At 45.5% G+C, this 18,856-nt stretch overlaps 1 protein-coding gene across 10 annotated transcripts in view; it reads right to left on the reverse strand.

The window, feature by feature from the left end:
* Positions 1-18,856, reverse strand: part of CDK14 (cyclin dependent kinase 14) — a 742,587-nt gene that overhangs the window by 140,880 nt on the left and 582,851 nt on the right. For all 10 annotated transcript variants that reach the window (XR_011382804.1, XM_070058416.1, XM_070058421.1 and 7 more), the window contains 1 exon segment: positions 16,396-16,459. Coding sequence is in view for 9 of the 10 variants with exons in the window: in XM_070058416.1 (XP_069914517.1) it covers positions 16,396-16,459 (64 nt within the window). In the remaining variant the exon portion in view is untranslated.

The following is an 18,856-nucleotide window of genomic DNA, read 5'->3' on the forward strand; positions in this document are numbered from 1 at the left end:
GTTTATTTTTTCCAAAGATTTATTTATTTGAAAGGCTAAGTTACAGAGAGGCAGAGGCAGAGGCAGAAGCAGAGGTAGAGAGAGAGAGAGAGAGAGACCTTCTATCCGCTGGTTCACTCCCCACATGGCCACAATGGCTGGAGCTAGGCTGATCCAAAGCTAGGAACCAGGAGCTTCTTCTGGGTCTCCCATGTGAGTATAGGAGCCCAAACACTTGGGCCATCATCTACTGCTTTTCCAGGTGCATTAGCAGGAAGCCGGATCAGAAGTGGAGCAGCTGGGACCTGAACAAGTGCCCATATGGGATGCTGGCACTGCAGGTGGCAGCTTTATCCGCTATGCTACAGCACCGGCTCCACCATATTATTTAATTAGAGTGCCTCATATTACCTTTTAGAAAAGCATCTTCTTGTATTAGTACTCTTTTTCTTTTGTAAAAATTACTGGGGCAAGGTTTGAACATTTCTTTATTCAGTAATTCCACACTTAAGCACTGTGTGCCTGGTGCATGCTGGGACTGTCCTTATGCTGAGGATTCAGGCACAAACAGAATGAAAAGGCTGCTTCCTTCCCTTGTGGAGCTTTTATTCTGGAAAAGGTGAGACACACAACACAAACAAAAATACCACCGCTACTGGCCTCAAGAGGGACAGGCTACTTTTAGAAAGGCGCAAGTGTTCTAGCAAAGTTACACAAGAACTTACATGGAGGCACCAGTGTGACAAGGACACTTTATGTAGGACGATGAGGACAGGCCAGTTTAACCCAAAACAGCCAACAAAATAAAGTTCTCATTGGAACCTGGTTGGACTTTCGTTAAAATACGTATTTATCTGAATAAAACTTTTGTGCATTAGAACATGGTATTTCTTTCCACTTTGTGTGTGTGTGTATACTCTTCAATAACATAAATGTTTTCTATATTGATCTCATGTCTTTTAAGAATTTTATAATAGGCTTAACTTTGCTGAGTATTGGTTGGTGTTCTTTGTCAGTGTTATCTGCTTCTAATTGTAATCCTGCTTTTGTTATGGTATGTTTCATGTGTAAGAATACCACTGGATAAGAACAAAAAAATTCACAAACATTCAGTTTCCTGTGTTTAAGTCAGAGTTTCCTCAAAAGAAATGACTGTGCAATGTACTCAAAAGAAATAGTATACAGTGATTGATCTGTTCATTCATCCAATCTTTCTGGAACAAATACAGTTTGGAAGGTACAGGTCTTAGGGCTGAAGATACAAGAAGCAACAAACAGCTGGAACTCCAGAAGGAGTGTGCAAGGCCTGATCGTGACAGAGACAGGACAAGGCAGGCGAGGGCAGAAAGGGAGAGGGCCTTTAAGACATGAGCTGGGCTGCATTCTTTTCTTTCTTCCTTCTTTTTAAGGGTCACTCTGCCCTCTGTTTGGAGAATACACTAAAGGAAGACAGGCTGGAGAGGATTAGGAGAACCAGGGAGAGACCACAAATGACTGGGGTTATGGTATCAGAGTGAAGGCAGCAGGAAGCAGGCCAGAGTCTAAAAATATATGGAGGGTGGAGTAGGTGAGATTTGTTACTGAATTAGACATGGGGTGTGACAGGAAGCCTGGTGTCAGGGATGGTTAATTGAGCAGGTACGGATCCTCAATTTCCAGGTTTCAAAGATGTGAAATTCCGTAAGCAACTCAAATGTAACGGGGAATAAATTAATCTTTCTGTGATGATTTAGAAGGTATTTAAAGTGGAGTTCTCATGGAGTTTCAGAGTTAAATGACCCCCAACTCCAGCTGAAGTAATTGACAGAATAATTAAGAACCTGTAAGGCACAGGCACTGACCAACCAGATCAGAAACCAGCCTTTGTGCTATAATGTATGCACCTGCACAAGACAGGCCCTGGTAACACACCCCCACTGTTCTAAGATATAGGCAACAGTGCCATTTATTTGTTTTAAAAGAACATCTAATTTTGAGTTTATTCTCTACTAGACTGCACTATATAAGATGAAACATAAGGCAGCCAGTTGGTATAGAACAGAAAATTAAAGTATATTCTAGGTTTGAGGATTAACCAACAAGGAAAGGAGGAACTGGAAGAATAGTTCTTGTATAGTTTTTAAAAAATTATCTAAAGTCTGGTATTCAAAAAAATTTATTACCCAAAACGTACTCTTAAAACAAATTTGATTTCCTTACCTTTGTACTCCTCACAAAGCACTTTTACTAATTTTCTATCATTTCAGGATGAACTAGAACTCCATTACAGATAGAATCAATGCAATATTGCAATTATAAGTAAATTATTACTCCTAGCAACTATCAACTGCACATAAATACTAGTTCTAAGAAATGCCTCTATTTAGAGCTTGATATAATATGCTAATACATTTTTTTTCGGGAAATACAATATGTCAATTTTAGCCATGCATAAGAGGCAAAATTGATAGTGAAACATGCCATATGAGAGTAAAAAAAAGGAGAGTAAAGCCTCATTCTCAGGTTTCCCTTCTGACACCATTCACCCAGACCCCTAATCCTTCCTGCAAATATTTCCTGGCATCTGCCTGTGTTCTGGGCACCCCACAGGGCAATGGGCACACAAAACTGATTATGTCTTGGTTACAACACATTTATTTATATTTAAATTTTACGATGTTTCCTTTTTTTTTAATTTGAAAGACTGAGAGAAAGATCTCCCATCTGCTGGTTCCCTCCCCAAATGCTTGCAACAGCGGGGCCTGGGCCAGGCTAAAACAAGCAGCCAGGAACTAAATACGGGTCTTCCACATGGGGAACAGGGACCCCCGTACTTGGGCCGTCATTGCTGCCTTCCCAGGGTGTGCATTAGCAGGAAGCCAGAGTCAGGAGCAGAGCGCAGACTCAAACCCGAGTACTATATACGGGCTCACAAGGTTGATTCTGAAACACTAGGCCAAATGCCTGCCTGCCCCAGTTCAATGGCACAGAAATACAAATACAGAGTTACAGATGCAGGTGCTACAGGCTATAATGTGGGCATGGACACAATGCTAGAGGGCATTAGGTCCAGACACCAGCAACTGGAGCATCTACAGCCAGCTCTGCGAACACAGAGCTGCTTGTACCCAGCACCTTCCAGATCTTGACTGCCCATGCACAGGGTTCCAAAGGCAGCCAGTTCTAAGATTCTCTGCAATGAGAATCACATTCATAATTAGACTACAGGATAAACTTTAAAACAACTTCTATTATGTCCTAATGTTTAATGAGGACAAAAGTAACATGGCTAGCATGCACTTTTTGAAAACCAAAACATGTTTAAATGAGTGTTTCCAATAAGGAGTGGGTGAGTTTAATAAAACTAGATTATTCAACTACTTCCATGTGAGTGTTTTGCACTCTTCTCTTTCACTTACTACCTTAATGTCAACTTTCTCTTTCCAATTTATGTTTAAGCCAGAAGTTTAGGATGTGTTATGTAAAGTGTTGGCTAACTCCGCGCATAACTGAAGAGTGCAATTAATTTAAACCTGCAGGCTCCTGTTCACCTTGTCCTCTCATTGCAGGGGCTTTGCAGATGCTGGTGGCAGCACAGCACAGCGGGAGAGGAGCTTGCAGAGAAGAGATCACTAGCGAGGCGACAGGAGGGGGGTTGGGACAGAGACTGGGAGGGCTTTCCCTCACACCTCCATGCACAGGCCCTGCAATTCCTAGACATTCCAGGGGAAAGGAAAAGAACTGGAGAACAATGCTACATTGTCAGGTCAACGGGCTTCAGAGAGCTAGATGGGAAATGGCTTGAGGCACCGCGAGAGCAAACTGCAACCCACAGGAAGATAAAAACCTAAATTGGAAGCACTGGATTTCACTCACTTGCTTCTGGGTGTGTGTGGTATGCGTGAGGAGAGTCATTCTAGGTTTTATTCTCCTCATTTTATGCTCACCAATGTTTTTGTATCTTACAAGATAAATCTGTGTTTTTTTAACTTAAGTAACAGGAAAGCATATGAGTAAAAATTTCAACCAACCAATAAAATCTCCAGGTAGGGCAAAGGACTTGAAAGCCTGAACCAGGATCTGTAGCTGGAACTTTCTGGTTTTGGGGCAAGGGGTACAGATAAGGAGGGGTGGCAACAGAGAGGAGATCATGGTATGGCTCAAACTTCAGTGCCTCTTTTGCAGGCAAATTGAGTATCACATAATATAAACACTACTGTGGAATACATGTTACTTCATTAATCAATAGAAGAATGAGTATGTTCCAAATGTCACAAGCAATGCTGGATGTTCTGGGTAACTGACTCCTCTAAATCATATTTCAACTATTCATGATTTAAATTTAGGATTATTTTGCATCTTTTTTTTAAAAAAGATTTACTTATATGAAAGGCAGAATTCCAGAGAGAGGGAGACAGAGAGATCTTCCATCCACTGGCTCACTCCCCAAAAGGCTGCAACAGCTGGGGTTACTTTTTTATTTTTAAAGACTTATTATTTGTTTGAAAGGCAGAGTAACAGAGAGGGAGTAGAGGGAGGGAGGGAGAGAGAGAGAGAGAGAGGGAGAGAGAGGGAGAGAGGGAGAGAGAGGGAGAGAGGGAGAGAGAGAGATCTTTTTCTGCTGGTTCAATTCCCAAATGGCTGCATTGCCTGGGGCTGGGCCAGGGCAAAGCCAGGAGCCAGGAACTCCACCCTGTTCTTCCACTGGTGTCCGGAGCCCAAGTATGTGAGGCATCTCCCTTTGCTTTCCCAAAGGCATCAGCAGCGAGCAGGATCCAAGTGGAGCAGCCAGGACTTAAACCTGCACTCACACATGGGATGCTGGTGAGAAGCAGCAGTTTAACCCCTGGTGTCACAATGCCAGCCCCACGTGGGTTGCTTTTCAGTGACTCTTAATTATTTGTTTATATAACAGATGGTACTCTCAAATCCTTCTGGATAGAAGGTGCGGATATTCACTCATTAAAGTATTTATTACAGGTCTCCTATTTGCTGGACATAAAAGTGTACAAATGGCTTATACTAAATCGTGGGAACCAATGATACTAAAGGGCCCTCAACAGAACAAAACTATATTCATAAATTTTCACAAGAATCTGTATGCAAACTCTACCTACTTTTATTTTTAGGAAAAGCAGGCCATGCATGAACATTTTGATTAATAATCTGATCAAGATTTATAAACAGCTGGATTCACAGTACATGGAAGAGAAGTAAAGAGAAACATGAACAGAAAGAATAACCCCGCTTGTATACAGACACGTTCACCTGGCATGGATGCAAGTATATCTGAAGGGTAAATTAGGGGAGATAGGGCTAAAGAGTCTGGACACGTAGGCAGTTATAATCCGTTGTCCGGGGTGGGGGTGGGGGTTGCTGCCGGCTGCTCTGTCACCGGCAATGCTGGAGAAGACTGACTGCTTCGCCTCTCTACGGCGTGTGGCCAGAACCCCAGCTCCCGTGCTCTGACCTGACACATCCACACTGCCCTGTTGCTGTCATCCAGAAGAATGGCCTTCGAAATGCAAGCAGCCAACCATCCTTCAACTACTGCCAGCGCGCTTTGGAAAGTAAGTCCCCTCTGAAAGAACTGTGAAGACAAATGTCCTACTGTGTTCACCCAGCGTTCTGACTTGCGACGGCATTTGTTCTGTTTCAAACAGGCATACAAACGTGAGGCTGAGAGCACGTACGCCCAGATGGGGTGTTCCAGCTCTGCACACCTCTCAACCTAAGAGTCATAGAATACTTCCCTTCCCGGGAGCTATTTTTCTCTAGGTTTCATCAGTTGGGTATTTATTCAAATCTAAAGTACACTACTCACAAATATGGACACCGTCACAACCCCCAGCAAATGAAGCAGAAGGCAGGCTTTGTCTTACTCTGCACAGCCCCATCCCATCCCTCATCCAAACTCCACGGAAGGAAGGAGAGCAGCAGGGGCAGGACAATGCTATGCATAGGGGCTACGATTACCTCCACTTTACACAGGGAGAAACTGGGGAACAGAGACATTGAGCAAGCTGTCTATGGCACACAGCCCACAGCCCAGCCTAATCAGGACGGGGCCTAGACAGTCCCGGTCACTACACTGTGACACCTCCACATCCCCTATCAGGAGATAAATGCACAAAGCCAAAGGTGGGGCAAACAAATCAGAGCTCCCCATCACTAGCAATGAGCAAACAGCACACACAGCAATGTCAACACTCTACATGTCATTTCCCTTTCTATCTACTTGCCAGAGGGCCTTCCCCTTCTACATCTAGGAGAAACAAGTCTGTGTGTTTTTAGAAAATGCCAGGCATGTATCTGCCACATTCTAGTGACCATGGATACATGACATATACTTTCTGTGCCTTGGTTTCGCCATATCACAGATGAGTTGTTATTCCATAGTGATATATTTGTCTTGAAGAAACCCATCAAGGCATTGCTTAAACAACAGCAAAAACTGAATTTGTCACTTCTTATGGCCAGGAGAAGCTGAGAAGCCTGGAAGTCAGAGGACCTTGGGGGAAGGGTGCTTAGATTATCCTTCAGCAAAAACAATGAAGAGCCGATTACACAGACAGGCATCATTTTCCAAATGGTTTTCAAAATTTTTCCAAGAATTTTCAAATACTGAAAAATTCTCAAATTACTGAGCACCATGCTGTTCTCTGGGCTTTCAATATCTCCAGGGGCCAAAAACAGAAAATCTTTCATCCTTAACCTTGGTTCAACCACTTAGCCACACATCGCCCCCAGCAGTGTGCAGTCACTATTTGGGTGGAACAGTTGTGCAAGCCTTTGGCCTTTTTTTTTTTTTTAATATTTTTTTTAATTTACTTGAAAGGCATAGCTACAGACAGAGGGAGAGGGAGAGGGAGAGGAAGAGAGAGAGTGAGAGAGTGAGAGAGTGAGAGAGTGAGAGAGAGAATCTTCCATAGGCTGGTTCACTCCCCAAATGGCTAAAACAGCTGGGATTCGGCCAAGCTGAAACCAGGAGCTTGTAGCTTCATCTGGGTCTCCCATGTGGGTGCAGGGGCCCAAGCACTTGGGCCATCTTGAACTGCCTTCCCAGGCACATTAGCAGGGAGCTGGATTGGAAGAGGAGCAACAGCATCTTGAACCTGCACCCATATGGGATACTGGCGTTGCAGGCGGAGGCTTAACCTGCTATGCCAAAGTGGTGACCCAAAGCCTTTGGCCTGGATAGGTCCCGCTTCTTTCCTGGAGAGACAGTTTCCTAGACAAGGTACTAAGTTCAAGAACTGGCTGGAAAACAGGGATCAAGTTTTCTTGTTTAAAATCAAACTTTCAAACTTCTCACTTCCCTTCCTAAGATCTTGAATTTCTTAAAAAGGTTTTGGAGAGGGACCTAGAAGTTCAGAGTCGGGAGTTATGGAGGATACAGATTTCTAGTTACACACTTGCTGGCACTGATTTGTAAACAGGATAAATACAAACTCTCAAGTTACGCATTTTAAAAAGCAGCAAAAGTGTATGGTCATTTTAAGCTACACATTGGTACAGAACAACTCAATCATTTATTTAACTTTAAAGGAGATGACACTTCCTTCCGTACTCTAAAAATTATCTGTGATTCATTTAATTCTAATATCAACTTTAACTAAATCACAATAGACAAAGATTTTAATATTCTTGTGGGTGAGTGGGGACAGAATTACTGAAGAGTTGGAGAAATCTTAACAGATTAGTTTCCCAAATTGACTTTGGTGGGGCGTGGGTAACTCCTAAACTGAATTTTACCAAACCACTGAGAGTAGGAATTGTGAAATGGCTACAAGATGTTAAAAAATAAGTCTACGGTCAGAAGAACTTCATTTTCCCTTGAGTACTGACCCTTAGTCCTTTTTGTTTTCTGGCATTTTCTAGGCATTCAACTGGTTCCTATCATTACTGAGGCCCTCTGGTGAAAAACAGATGGGACATTCCTCCAGTGGACAGAGAAAGTCGATGCAGAGTCCCCCTTCGCACAGAGATGGGCTCCTAAAGTTCAGGTGGGGATGCCCCTGCATATATGCACCTACTGGAGAGGAACAGGGTTATTTTACAGTTTTGGGGGATTATCAAGTTTTTTGGCAATTTCTTACTGACTTTTATTTCGTATCATTGGCCACATGTATGATTTATTTCACATCAAATACTTGGTTGGCGGTGGACCCAAGGGGAAAATACTGCCGACTTCCGTGGCATCACTAACTGGCGTGAGAATGATTCCCCCTGAGTGAGGAGCTGCTCGGATAAAACCTCCTCGGCCCAGGGCTGCAGGCAGAAACAGCCAATCAAGAGGAGCCACACTTGAGATGCCAGCTCGGAAACAGGTCCGTGACTTTCTGCTGCCAGTGGGTCCTTTTGATAAAGTGAAACATCGATTTCCTCCCTGCTCAAAACCCTCCAATGATTCCTCTCACACTTCAAATAAAATCCCAGCTTCTTACCTGGGCCTTCCGAGGACCTGTCCCTCTAAATCGTTTCTGGCTGCTCCCCCGGGGTCACCCATCTCCAGCCACTCTTGGAACTTGTAATTTGTCTGTCATCAGTCACCTCTCTAGCAGGTAAGCTCCCTAAGGAAGGCGTTTGTCTGCTTTGTTCACGACTGTACCTCCCGCGCGTGCAGCACTGCCTGGCGCCCAGCGAACACTCGGGAAGAGCCCCGGCTCTCCGCAGATTAAAGCAGCTGCTGCTGATTGAAGCACGGGCTCTCAACTTCAGCGCTGGCCGTCTGGCTTGCAACACCTGCGCCTACCGGAACGACTGCCGCTAGAAAGTAAAACGGTCTTCCCTCCTGGTCATGCTTCCAGTTTTCACTTCCTCTGCTCCATAAAATTCACCAGGCTCATACACTTACTGATTAACTGGCTTTTCCACTATGTGGCTAGGAGAGAGGAGGCAAGGCTGACAGCAGGTACAGGGGACTCTCCTAAACTCGCATCCAGCAGACTCACGGGGTTGTCAGCAATACAATCTGAGACAAGAATGAGACGTGTGCATAATAGTTTTTGAAGTCCACTCTTATAGCCAGCAAATACTTATATCCTTGTGTACTTAGATATAACCCATGATCATCACATTGCTATCAACAAAATAGTAATAAAAAGACATAAAGAAGGCCTGGGACAGGCCTTGCACAGTGGTTAGGATACCACTTGGGACACCAGCATCCTGTATCGGTGGAGTCCCACCTCCCTTTGTGATTCTGTTTCCTGCGAATATCTGCTCTGGGAGGCAATGGTGATGGCCAAAGTAATTGGATCCCTGCCACCTACATGGGAGATCCGGATTGAGTTCCTGGATCCTGGCTTCACCCTGGCCCAGCTGTTGTAGTAGGCATTTGAGTAGTGAACCAGTAGATGAGACATCTCTATCTCTTTCAAATAAACATTAATTAATTAAAAATTAAAAATGAATCCTGAGGTGGGATGCAAAGAGTATATAGGAAAGGAAATACAAGGCAGAGAATACAGCATAAATGATAAAAAGATTATCTTGCAGCTGCATGCCTGTAACAGTTGAAAAGCGCTTTTATATCCATGGTGTCAGCTGGCTCAAATCTTCTTAAAAATAGACAGAATAGAACTAAGTAACAAATAAGGAAGAGAATGTAAAAATAGGTTTTCTCATTTAATGTCCACAGGAGGCCTGCGGCTGCCTGGAGCAGACATGCTTCTTCTAGAAGAGAAAGGGAGGAATCTCTTCATGCCACACTTTTCTCACTGAAGGCTGGATGGCGTGGGGCAACATCGTGGCTTGCAGGTATATGGAATATGCCATCCCAACAACATGTCCCACGGCTTCCACACTATTTCCATCCCTTCTTAAAGCCTTAGGAAAAACAAGAGTGTGAATGAAGGCTAAGGGTTCAACCTCCTCCAGTCTGCCAAGGGTGGAAGTGGGCAACTCCCATCCTGGGTACCGAGGCTGGCACGTCTGCAACTGCACACCAGCTGAGGCATTGCTGAGTTCACAGGTCACCGGAAGCATGTGTTTAAAGAGCGTCAGGACACGCTCCACTGTCAAGGGTGGGTTATGGCTTCTACAAGAAGGTACAGGTCTTTCCCAGAGCCCCATAGGCAGAGCTGCGGAGAGCCCAGTTCTCCCTCGTGGCTCTGTTTGCAGGCAGGAAAGCTCTCCGAAGAAAAGACCCAGGCTTAGACCTGGATTTGAGCTTTGGCTCTGCCGCACACTGGAGGTGAGACCTTGGGCAAGCCACACACCCTCCTGAGCCTCAGCTTCCTAGTTTCTTTGTAAAGTAGGCTGACAATATTAGGAAAGTAACATAACAACCACTCAGGGTTATTCGAAATATCAAATGAGATACATTCTAAAGCTGTGTAAATAGTGAAACACAACAGCAAGTATGTAGTGCCATCACTGTGGGCTCCTACTTCTGAAATAATGGACTTCCTTCCTCTGGCACTAAACATTCTCGATCATTTGGTTTGGGGACCCCAGTCAGTCCTATGAATAGACAGGGCTTCAGGGGGTTTTCCACCGATTTTTACAAAGCTTTAGTACAATAAGTCCCTATCTTGATCTCAACTGCATTTAATGAGGTCAATGTGTTTGCAGGCTTCTTTTGGGCACAGTATGTTTAAAATACTGCCATTCCCCACAATGTCTCCACTTGTACATTCTTCTGTATTTACCATACTTCATCCATTGTAGGACACGCTAATTCCACCACAGCTTCATTACTTAACCATCCTCTCTGCTGGAGAACTTCCCCTTAGGTATTATATAATCATTCTAGAAATACCCTGTTCTTTTGCTCAATTTTGGAAAACAGAATTTATCTTATTCTAAATTTCATTATTCTTAATTGGTTCTGGTCTAGAAGCATTTTTTCTCCTAAAACTTTACAGTGTCTTCCTTTATGAATTCTGAATAATAATTTATTACTAAATTGCTGTTGAGTGACCCTTTTTTGGGGAAAGGTTTAAGAGCTGAAGTATCATACATGTAGTCTACATGTTATTTTGGCACCAAACCAATTTATACAGAGTGTTTTGCGGTTGGTGTACATATTTTACCAAATACTGAGATCAGATCCTTTCTACTTTCCTGATTTTCAAAAACAGACCAATTGTTGGTACATCATTGTTGAAAAAGTCAACAAGAAATCGTGACCCACAACACTACTGGATAAACATGGGGGTGAGAGTGGGGCTCCCTGAGCTGAGACCCAGGGAGACCCAGCATGTATTTCTACCTCTGACCGCAACTTGTGGGATTTTTTTCTTTAACACCTGTGAACCTCAGGTCCCTAGCCTTACAAGGGGACAGAGGGACTCGCACCTCAGACATTCCCTTTGCTTGAACAGGGACAGCACAACTGACTCCATGCACACTGTGAGCCCCAGCAGCCCGGCAGTTCTCTTAGACAGCAGGAAATCCCAACACCTTCGCAGAATCCTCCGTCGGTCCTCTCTGATTCTGCTAGCCTGGGGAACCTCAAACGTCGACGTGCGTTTTCCCCTGATCTAGGGTTGCCATGGTTCCACAGAGCCCATGTAATCTCCAACATGGATGGAAGACACGGCGTTTTGTTCTGTTCTTTAATCAATGCCAACTCTGCCTTGTAACAACAACAACAGTCAAGGCTCACTGTACCAGGGGCCTGGGAGCCACCTCACTCTGTGGATGGGGTCAGTAGGCAAGAGCAGGCGGGAACAGTGATCATGGGATTCACAGGGAAGCCTCTCAGGGCCACACGAGCTATTAACTATGAAACAGCCTCATGGAAACACATCTTAACCGTATGGTGGACAGTTGGGTGACGTTAGAGAAAGCTGATCACAGGTGAGAAAATTACTACAGCGCTAAGAACCTCTCACCCGTAAGGCTGTACCACCACAAGCATCCTGAGGACAGTGACAGAAGGAGACACTGGTGTGAGGGACAGAGAAAGGAAGGGGGAGAGAGACTACTTTGAAAAGACAGAAGACCTTGGCACCTTGAGGGGGAGGGGTGAGAACAGGATGCAGTTGCGGTCAAAGAAGGAAAGAGATTTAACTTCCGGCTTCTTGGAAGAGAGAGTGAAATGGCAGCAGACGATGGGAAGAGCAGTCTCCAAGGTTAGTGTCATTGCATGTAACACACGTGTGCACTTGCACATGCACACACACGCCCACGTGCACTTTGCAGCATTGCTTGTCATGACCATCGGGTGCTATGGGAGGAAGCGAGGTTAAGGCACGGCTCAGAGGAGACATGCAGGCTGAACACGGACGAGTAAAACTGGTCTTTCACTGTTTTGATGATTGTTCTTTTAAAAATTTCTCGAATTTTGTTGTCCTTTCCAAGGGAGAACCGTGTGAAATTCTGAGATAAAATGGAGCAGTGGACAGGAGAAGGCTGCTGCTTCAAGGTTCACTTCACCCTCTCTCCCCTACACTGGCGTTGTGGCTTCCTAAGGGCTCTGCTCTGGCCCCCACTTCTGAGTACAGCAGCCAAGGTGACCCTACCGAAACGCACCCTGGCTCACGTGCTCCCTGTTCCAGCTCTTCCAGCGCTTTCTCCCTGCCACAGAGTGAGTGAGGATGGAGTCAGGGCAGCCCTCGGGGTCCAGTCCCTGCTGCCTCCTCTCCTTCCCCGGGCAGCCTTTGCACCTCATGTCCTCTCTGCCCTCTCCTGTGTCCTCCGGCCACCGCCAGCTTCTCAGTGCGGCCCTCTTTGCTTACCTGACCTGAAACGCTGCAGTGCCCTCTTCCCTGGCACTTCCTGCACGCTCCTCTTCTACGGTCCTCCCTACCGCCTGATACACTACCCGCTTACTCGCTCCGTGACGGTCTATACTGTCTGCTCGCTCTGACACACGCATAGGTTACTTGCTCTGTGATAAGCTGTGTAGCTTACTTACTCTGTGTCTCTCCTGAGAGGGATCTTCTGTGTTCAATGAAACCTTCCCAGTCCCTAGACACGCAGGTGGTGCTCAACAAAGACGGCTGAATAAACTAATTTAACTTATTCCATAGAAATTCAATATAAACATAAGTTAATTTCAAAATAGCTGTTTGTTAATTAGAATATGTTAAAACAGAGATTCACCATTTTAGATTCAGGATCATAATCATAAAACAATCCACTTGGAAACTGAATTGTGTTTTCTTAGACAGATATACGTAGCAAAATTTATATATACAAGTTTATCTATAGCAGGAACTACACTCTTTTGAAAACACCAAGGGGTTTTCTTCTTGAGGCAAAATGCATTCAGTTAGGCAAGTAAAGGAGACATAAGGGTGAGGACTACTTTCACTTGAAAATGTCAAAAGATCATTTGAAGAAATCCCAGACAAGTGAAAGTGTTTCATGTGTAAAGGAATACTTCCTGTAAAATAAAAAGAATTCCTAGCAATTGACAAGGAAATAATACACAATTCTACTGTACACCGAAGATAAAGCAGTTGGCGAAAAACACAAACAGTTCACAGAAAAGCAAATGCAAGCAACCTGGAACAATGTGAAAACACCTCAACCGCATGGTAAAAAAGAGCAAATTTAAACTGCACTGAGCTTTCTTCTGTCATCTAACTGGCAAAATCCAAGTCTGGCCACGCGCTGTAGAGGGGTGAGGCAGTACGGTCCGCGTTGCTGGTGACAGAGCGATGGGCACCAACCCCCTTGGACAATGCAGTCCTCAAAATTATAAATCACTGCATGTCCAGATTCTTTAGCTCCATCTTCCCTAAATTATCCGTCAGATATACTTGCGTCCATGCCAGGTGTACGTGTCTACCTATGTACGAGGTTACTCTTGCCATTAATGTTTATAGCAACCAAACACTGGAAGCAACCCAGATGTTCCTGGATAGGGGACAGACTGAATCCACACAACACAGAATGCAGTTCCAAGACACGAGACGGAAGCCGCAGTGGCCTCCTTTGTGAAGTGACACGAGCAGGCCTGAAAGATGCATTCATGAGGAAAACAAAATGCAGAATTGTGTTCAACGAGGAAACAATAAAAATATGTACACCTGTGATTTCTTATGTTGACAGAAAGGCCAGAAACATAAGAAAGTAACAAACTGGGGATCTGGGGAGGGGGCAGATAGGGAGAAGAGGTGGGGGAAAGCTTTGTAGCAAGTTCCTTTTCATTTGGCTTGACTTTTGGGACTGTTTAAGTTTATTCGCTACTAAAGAATTGTACAAAGTCTGTCTTTATGGTTCAGACTGCTCCCTCCCTGAGACTTTCTGAGGCACTGTTCATTGCCTCCCAGGGGGATGTGTGTCTCCCTCCCCTGGCTTACGAGGTCCAGGAGTCTCAGACTCAGGCTCTGCTAGGAGCTGGGTGCTCCATTTAAGCACCACTGGCACTCCCGGAGCAGCTTCCTTCGCCTCAGTCTCTTGTCTCATCCCAGCCGCCCCACCAAGCCAGCTCTGCAAGCACTTGTCACAGCCACTGGGATCCACCAGTGCCAGGCTCTGCCTGTAACATCTCTTGCTATCTGCAGCTCCACACCATCTAAGTGTGTTCTTCTGCAACCCCACGCCTTCTGCGCATTGCACGTCTGCTGTGGCAGTGACACATAATGAATCACACCAGGTTCCAATCTGTGTGTGTCCAGCTGAGGAGTCACATAAGTAGTCCAGTTTCAACATCCAATATAACTTAGAGCACCAGACGTTTATTGAACACCAAATGTGTATGATGTACACACAGTCCTAGGTCGCAAGGGGTTCACAATCTCTTAGCTTGAGCACTGCATTGCAGTACTTCCCAGAACACATTTAATAAATGCTTTTGCATGTGAGTGATAAAGGTAAGTTCTAGTCACAATAAAATCAACACATTGGGCCCAGCGCCATGGCGTAATGGACTAAGCCTCTGCCTGCCACACTGGCATCCCATATGGGCACTGGTTCATGTTGCGGCTGCTTCTCTTCTGATCCAGCTCTCTGCTTATGGCCTGGGAAAGCAGTGGAAGATGATCCAAGTACTTGGGCCCCTGCACCCACGTAGGAGATCCAGAAGAAGCTCCTGGCTCCTGGCTTTGGATCTGCCTAGCTCCAGTGGTTGTGGCCATTTGGGGAGTGAGCAAGTGGATAGAAGACCTTTCTCTCTATCTCTCCCTCTGTCTGTAACTATACCTCTCAAATAAATAAATAATTATTTAAAAAAAGTAACAAATTACCCCATGGAGTCTAGTCCAGAAACTTGGCAGGCCAAATGTCTAAATTGTTCCTTTCTGCATCTAACTCGATTCATTGAAAACCGTCTTTAGATTCTCCTGTTCTATTTCACCAGGTCTTAAAATGTTAGGTCCGAACATGGGGAAGCTAACCTTCTTTAAAAGCTCACGACTGCAATATTTTTAAAGTGCTGTGCTCTTCACTGAGACTTTATTAGGAACAAGTAGTCCCATTAGGGGATTCTTCTTGTTTGGTTAAAAAGTAAATAAAGAGGAACCCCTCTTAAACTGTTAAGTTCTTACAGTCTTTTGGAACATAGAAGTCATTGAGAATTTTCGGTGAAAGTACAAAGAGTCTTTGGGGCAGCTGAAGAAGATAAAAGAATGCTCAGCACACTGCACACTTTCAGAAGAAAAATATTAAGAATAAAAATAATCTCCCCAACCCAGCCATTCTTTAGACTTGATAATTTATTCCTGATGGTGCCCCAACAGAGGGGAGGAGGACCAAAAGAATATTCCGGCACCTTCCCTCTAGGATAATGGGCCACCAGATCTTCCAGAAAATCCCTTCCAGTAATTGTAGTAATTGTAGGCCTGCATTTCATAAACTATGTTTTGTAACTGAGAAAAGAACCCAGCGACCAACAAGAGAATTATTTTATGTTTAATTCACTCCTCTCATTTTATTTACTGAATTTCCGATTGCTAACCTTCCACTCCTCCTAATAAAACTAAACCAGGCGAGTTTGAGATTTTAAGTGTAATTATTGAAACCGAAAGTTTCATGACTGCCACCTGCTGGTGACGTGGAAAGTGACAACATATTTTTAAAGTTTTACGTTTTCTCTCAGATTTCCAGTTTAGAGGTTTACATATTTTACATTAAAAAGTATCAAACACTGTACAAACTCCAATAAAATGTGATGTTTCTTTTTTTTACAATTTGAAACTTTTCCTAGTATATTATTATCCAACATGACACAGATAGATTGTAGTACCCCAATTTATCATCCGTGACAGACGTGGATGCTAGGCTAACTGATGATGAAACAGAATTCCTGCATGAGCAGTCAAACCCAAGTAGATATGGTGACACCGTCTTGGAGGGATGTCAGTGAGTCTGTCTTACTGACTCACGAATGAACTGTGAAAATGGAAAGGGCAGCTCCACACATGGATGCGATACACAGTGGCACAAGTAGCCAGGGTCTCCCCAGGCAGTGTGTGACTCGAGTGGGACATCTGTGCATCCACCCTTGCGTACAGGCGATTTGTAGTCAGTGAAACATACCTGGCTTAAAATGCGGCAAAGAATGGACTCCAGGCCACGTGTCCTCGTTCGGGGTTCCAAGAACCTGGTGGGGAGCAGGAAATGGTGGAAACAGACTTATTATTTCTGAAGCACTCAGAAGCCTCAGGTGTAGAAAACAGTTCACTGTATGTAATGAAACTCCAGATTTCTTTTTTTCATTATTATGTGCCAGAGATTTTATTTCAGCAAAAACAGATCCACCTAAAGAGCCACCCAGGATGAATCTCTGTGTCCCACAGCTAAACACGGTGAGACAAGTTAAATCTGCTCTGTTCTGTCAAGTCCAAATTTAACAAGCAGGCTAAGGAACTGAGTGGTGAACTGTGGTCTCACAGAGCTAACGCAACACGTGCGCCATGCGTCCCTCCATATCCTCCCACAAGCCTCTGCCCTTCACTCACTGTCACACAGCCATCACTCAAGTCCTGACAATGGTACCATTGCATCCCCACGCTCTGGTCTGAGGAAGCGCGCTCAACAGCTTAGCACGCTCGGATTCTCCCACGGCAGCCAAAATCTCTTACTATGTGACTTACAGATTCTTCTTTGCCAACTCCCTGTCATCCTGAGACGCTGTCCTTTTCCTTTCCAGACTTCTACCTCTCTTCCCCCTCTGTGTTTTCCACCACCGCGGTGTTGGAGCTGGAGGAAGGAGTTGAGGATCATCCAAGCCCACACCCAACAGGGCACAGTTCCTCTGAATTTTCAGTCCCTTGTGCCACTGCTCTTACACTTAACCATTGTGATCAGCTACTGACCGAGAACACCACACTGGAAGGGCTGGAGCCCGGATGCTGATGGCAGTCCCCTTGGGTTCAGTCCTTGCTCTTTAACTTACCTAGTGTAACCCTGGGCATGACATAACATCCCCAAGCCCCAATATCTACACTTGTAAAGTGGGCAAGAATGACAGCACCTCGTCTGTGTGAACAGCACCTGCTTGCAGTAAGCACTCTAAATACCGGATGTTACTCAAAACACCCATGCACCCACAGAGAACTGGGTCAGGTCAGGGAGGCGCCCACCACATGGAAGAACCTAAACCACGCACTTTTCCCATGCTGACTCCAAGTTCAAGGGGGTCAGTGCCAGATGCTGTCATTCAAACTATGACGGGCAAACAGGGAGATAGCAGGAGAAGCAGCCAGAGGTTGGCAGAGGAGGAGGAGGGAGGGCAGGCACTACTGTGAGGAGACGGAGCACAGGCACCTGAGGATTAGCAGGTGCTGTGTCGCTCCCCGTCTTCGTGGAGGAATGACACAGGACCCTGCGTTGTTCTTTCGTCTGCTCGGCCCTCCCCGGGTTTGCTGCTAGTTCTTCCCGGGTTGGCTACCGACCCTTCCACCTCCGTGGAAGGGCAGTTCCCCCTGCCACATTCCCCACTTCCGCGGGGGAGCGGCACACCGCCGGCCGGCTCTCTCGGGGGCTGCACAGGTGTTCCCTCAGATGTTCCCCCTAGATGTTCCTGGTGCATGCTGTCTCTCTCCTCCTTTATAGTCCTCTTCCGCCAATCCCAACTCTGCTACCCACACGCCGAGTACGCTGCTCTCCTCCAATCAGGAGCAGCTCCTGCAGCTTGTCAAGTTGGTGAGAGGCAGCTGGGTAGAAGCTGTTGCCTCCTCTCCCAGCGCCATATTGTGGGAGAGCAGATGCATAGAGTAAGTCTTAATTCCAATAACTTAGTCTAGTCCGAGTTGCTCCCAGTTGCTCCCCACAGTGCTGCTCTGCTGGGCAAAAGGCATCGCCGAGCCCTGACTACTGATGCACTGGGGTAGCAGGGGTCAAAGGGTGGCAGACACAGTGGGTGCTTTAATCAGGGGACTGAGGGGGCAATGTGTGTCACTATGTTCTGCACCGACGCTGAGTCTGCAATCAGCAAATGAGGTAACAGTGTTCTTCTGACTTCCTAATTGGTCAACTGTGCAAGTACGTGTTAACAGTAACAATAACAGCTAGACGGACCCAAGCGAGGTTGCACTAGGATGGGTTGGGTAGGAGAGGGAAGGAGATAGGCGGGGAAGCAGAAGAGTTGTCGGACAGGGAAAGAGAGCAAGTCCTTGTCTCTGACACGGACGACTGCACTAGCAGTCTCTGCGCACAAGGCACTGCCCCTTCCTTCTCAATCATTCCAAGCATTCTTTCCAGAGAAGGACACAATCAGGTTTCTGGGCAGCACACACAGCTCCTCTGGGAATGCTCCACTTCTCACACTGAATTTTGCATGAAAGACAAAGAGATTCCATGGAAATAACTGTAGCATTTCAGCTCAGAATCACCTCCTGGACACAGGGACAGGTTACAGGCGAGGGGAGGCAGACCCTCGGAATGTTTTATAAACAGTGAAAAGTCTAGCCGGAACTTGACCCCTGCTCTCTTGCTCCTAATAAAAACACCACTGTTAACTGGGCTGTCCCTGCTCCCACAACGCCTGCGTGCACCA

This window comes from Oryctolagus cuniculus, chromosome 16 (genome assembly GCF_964237555.1).
Source record: "Oryctolagus cuniculus chromosome 16, mOryCun1.1, whole genome shotgun sequence".
NCBI classification, from domain to species: Eukaryota; Metazoa; Chordata; class Mammalia; order Lagomorpha; family Leporidae; genus Oryctolagus; species Oryctolagus cuniculus.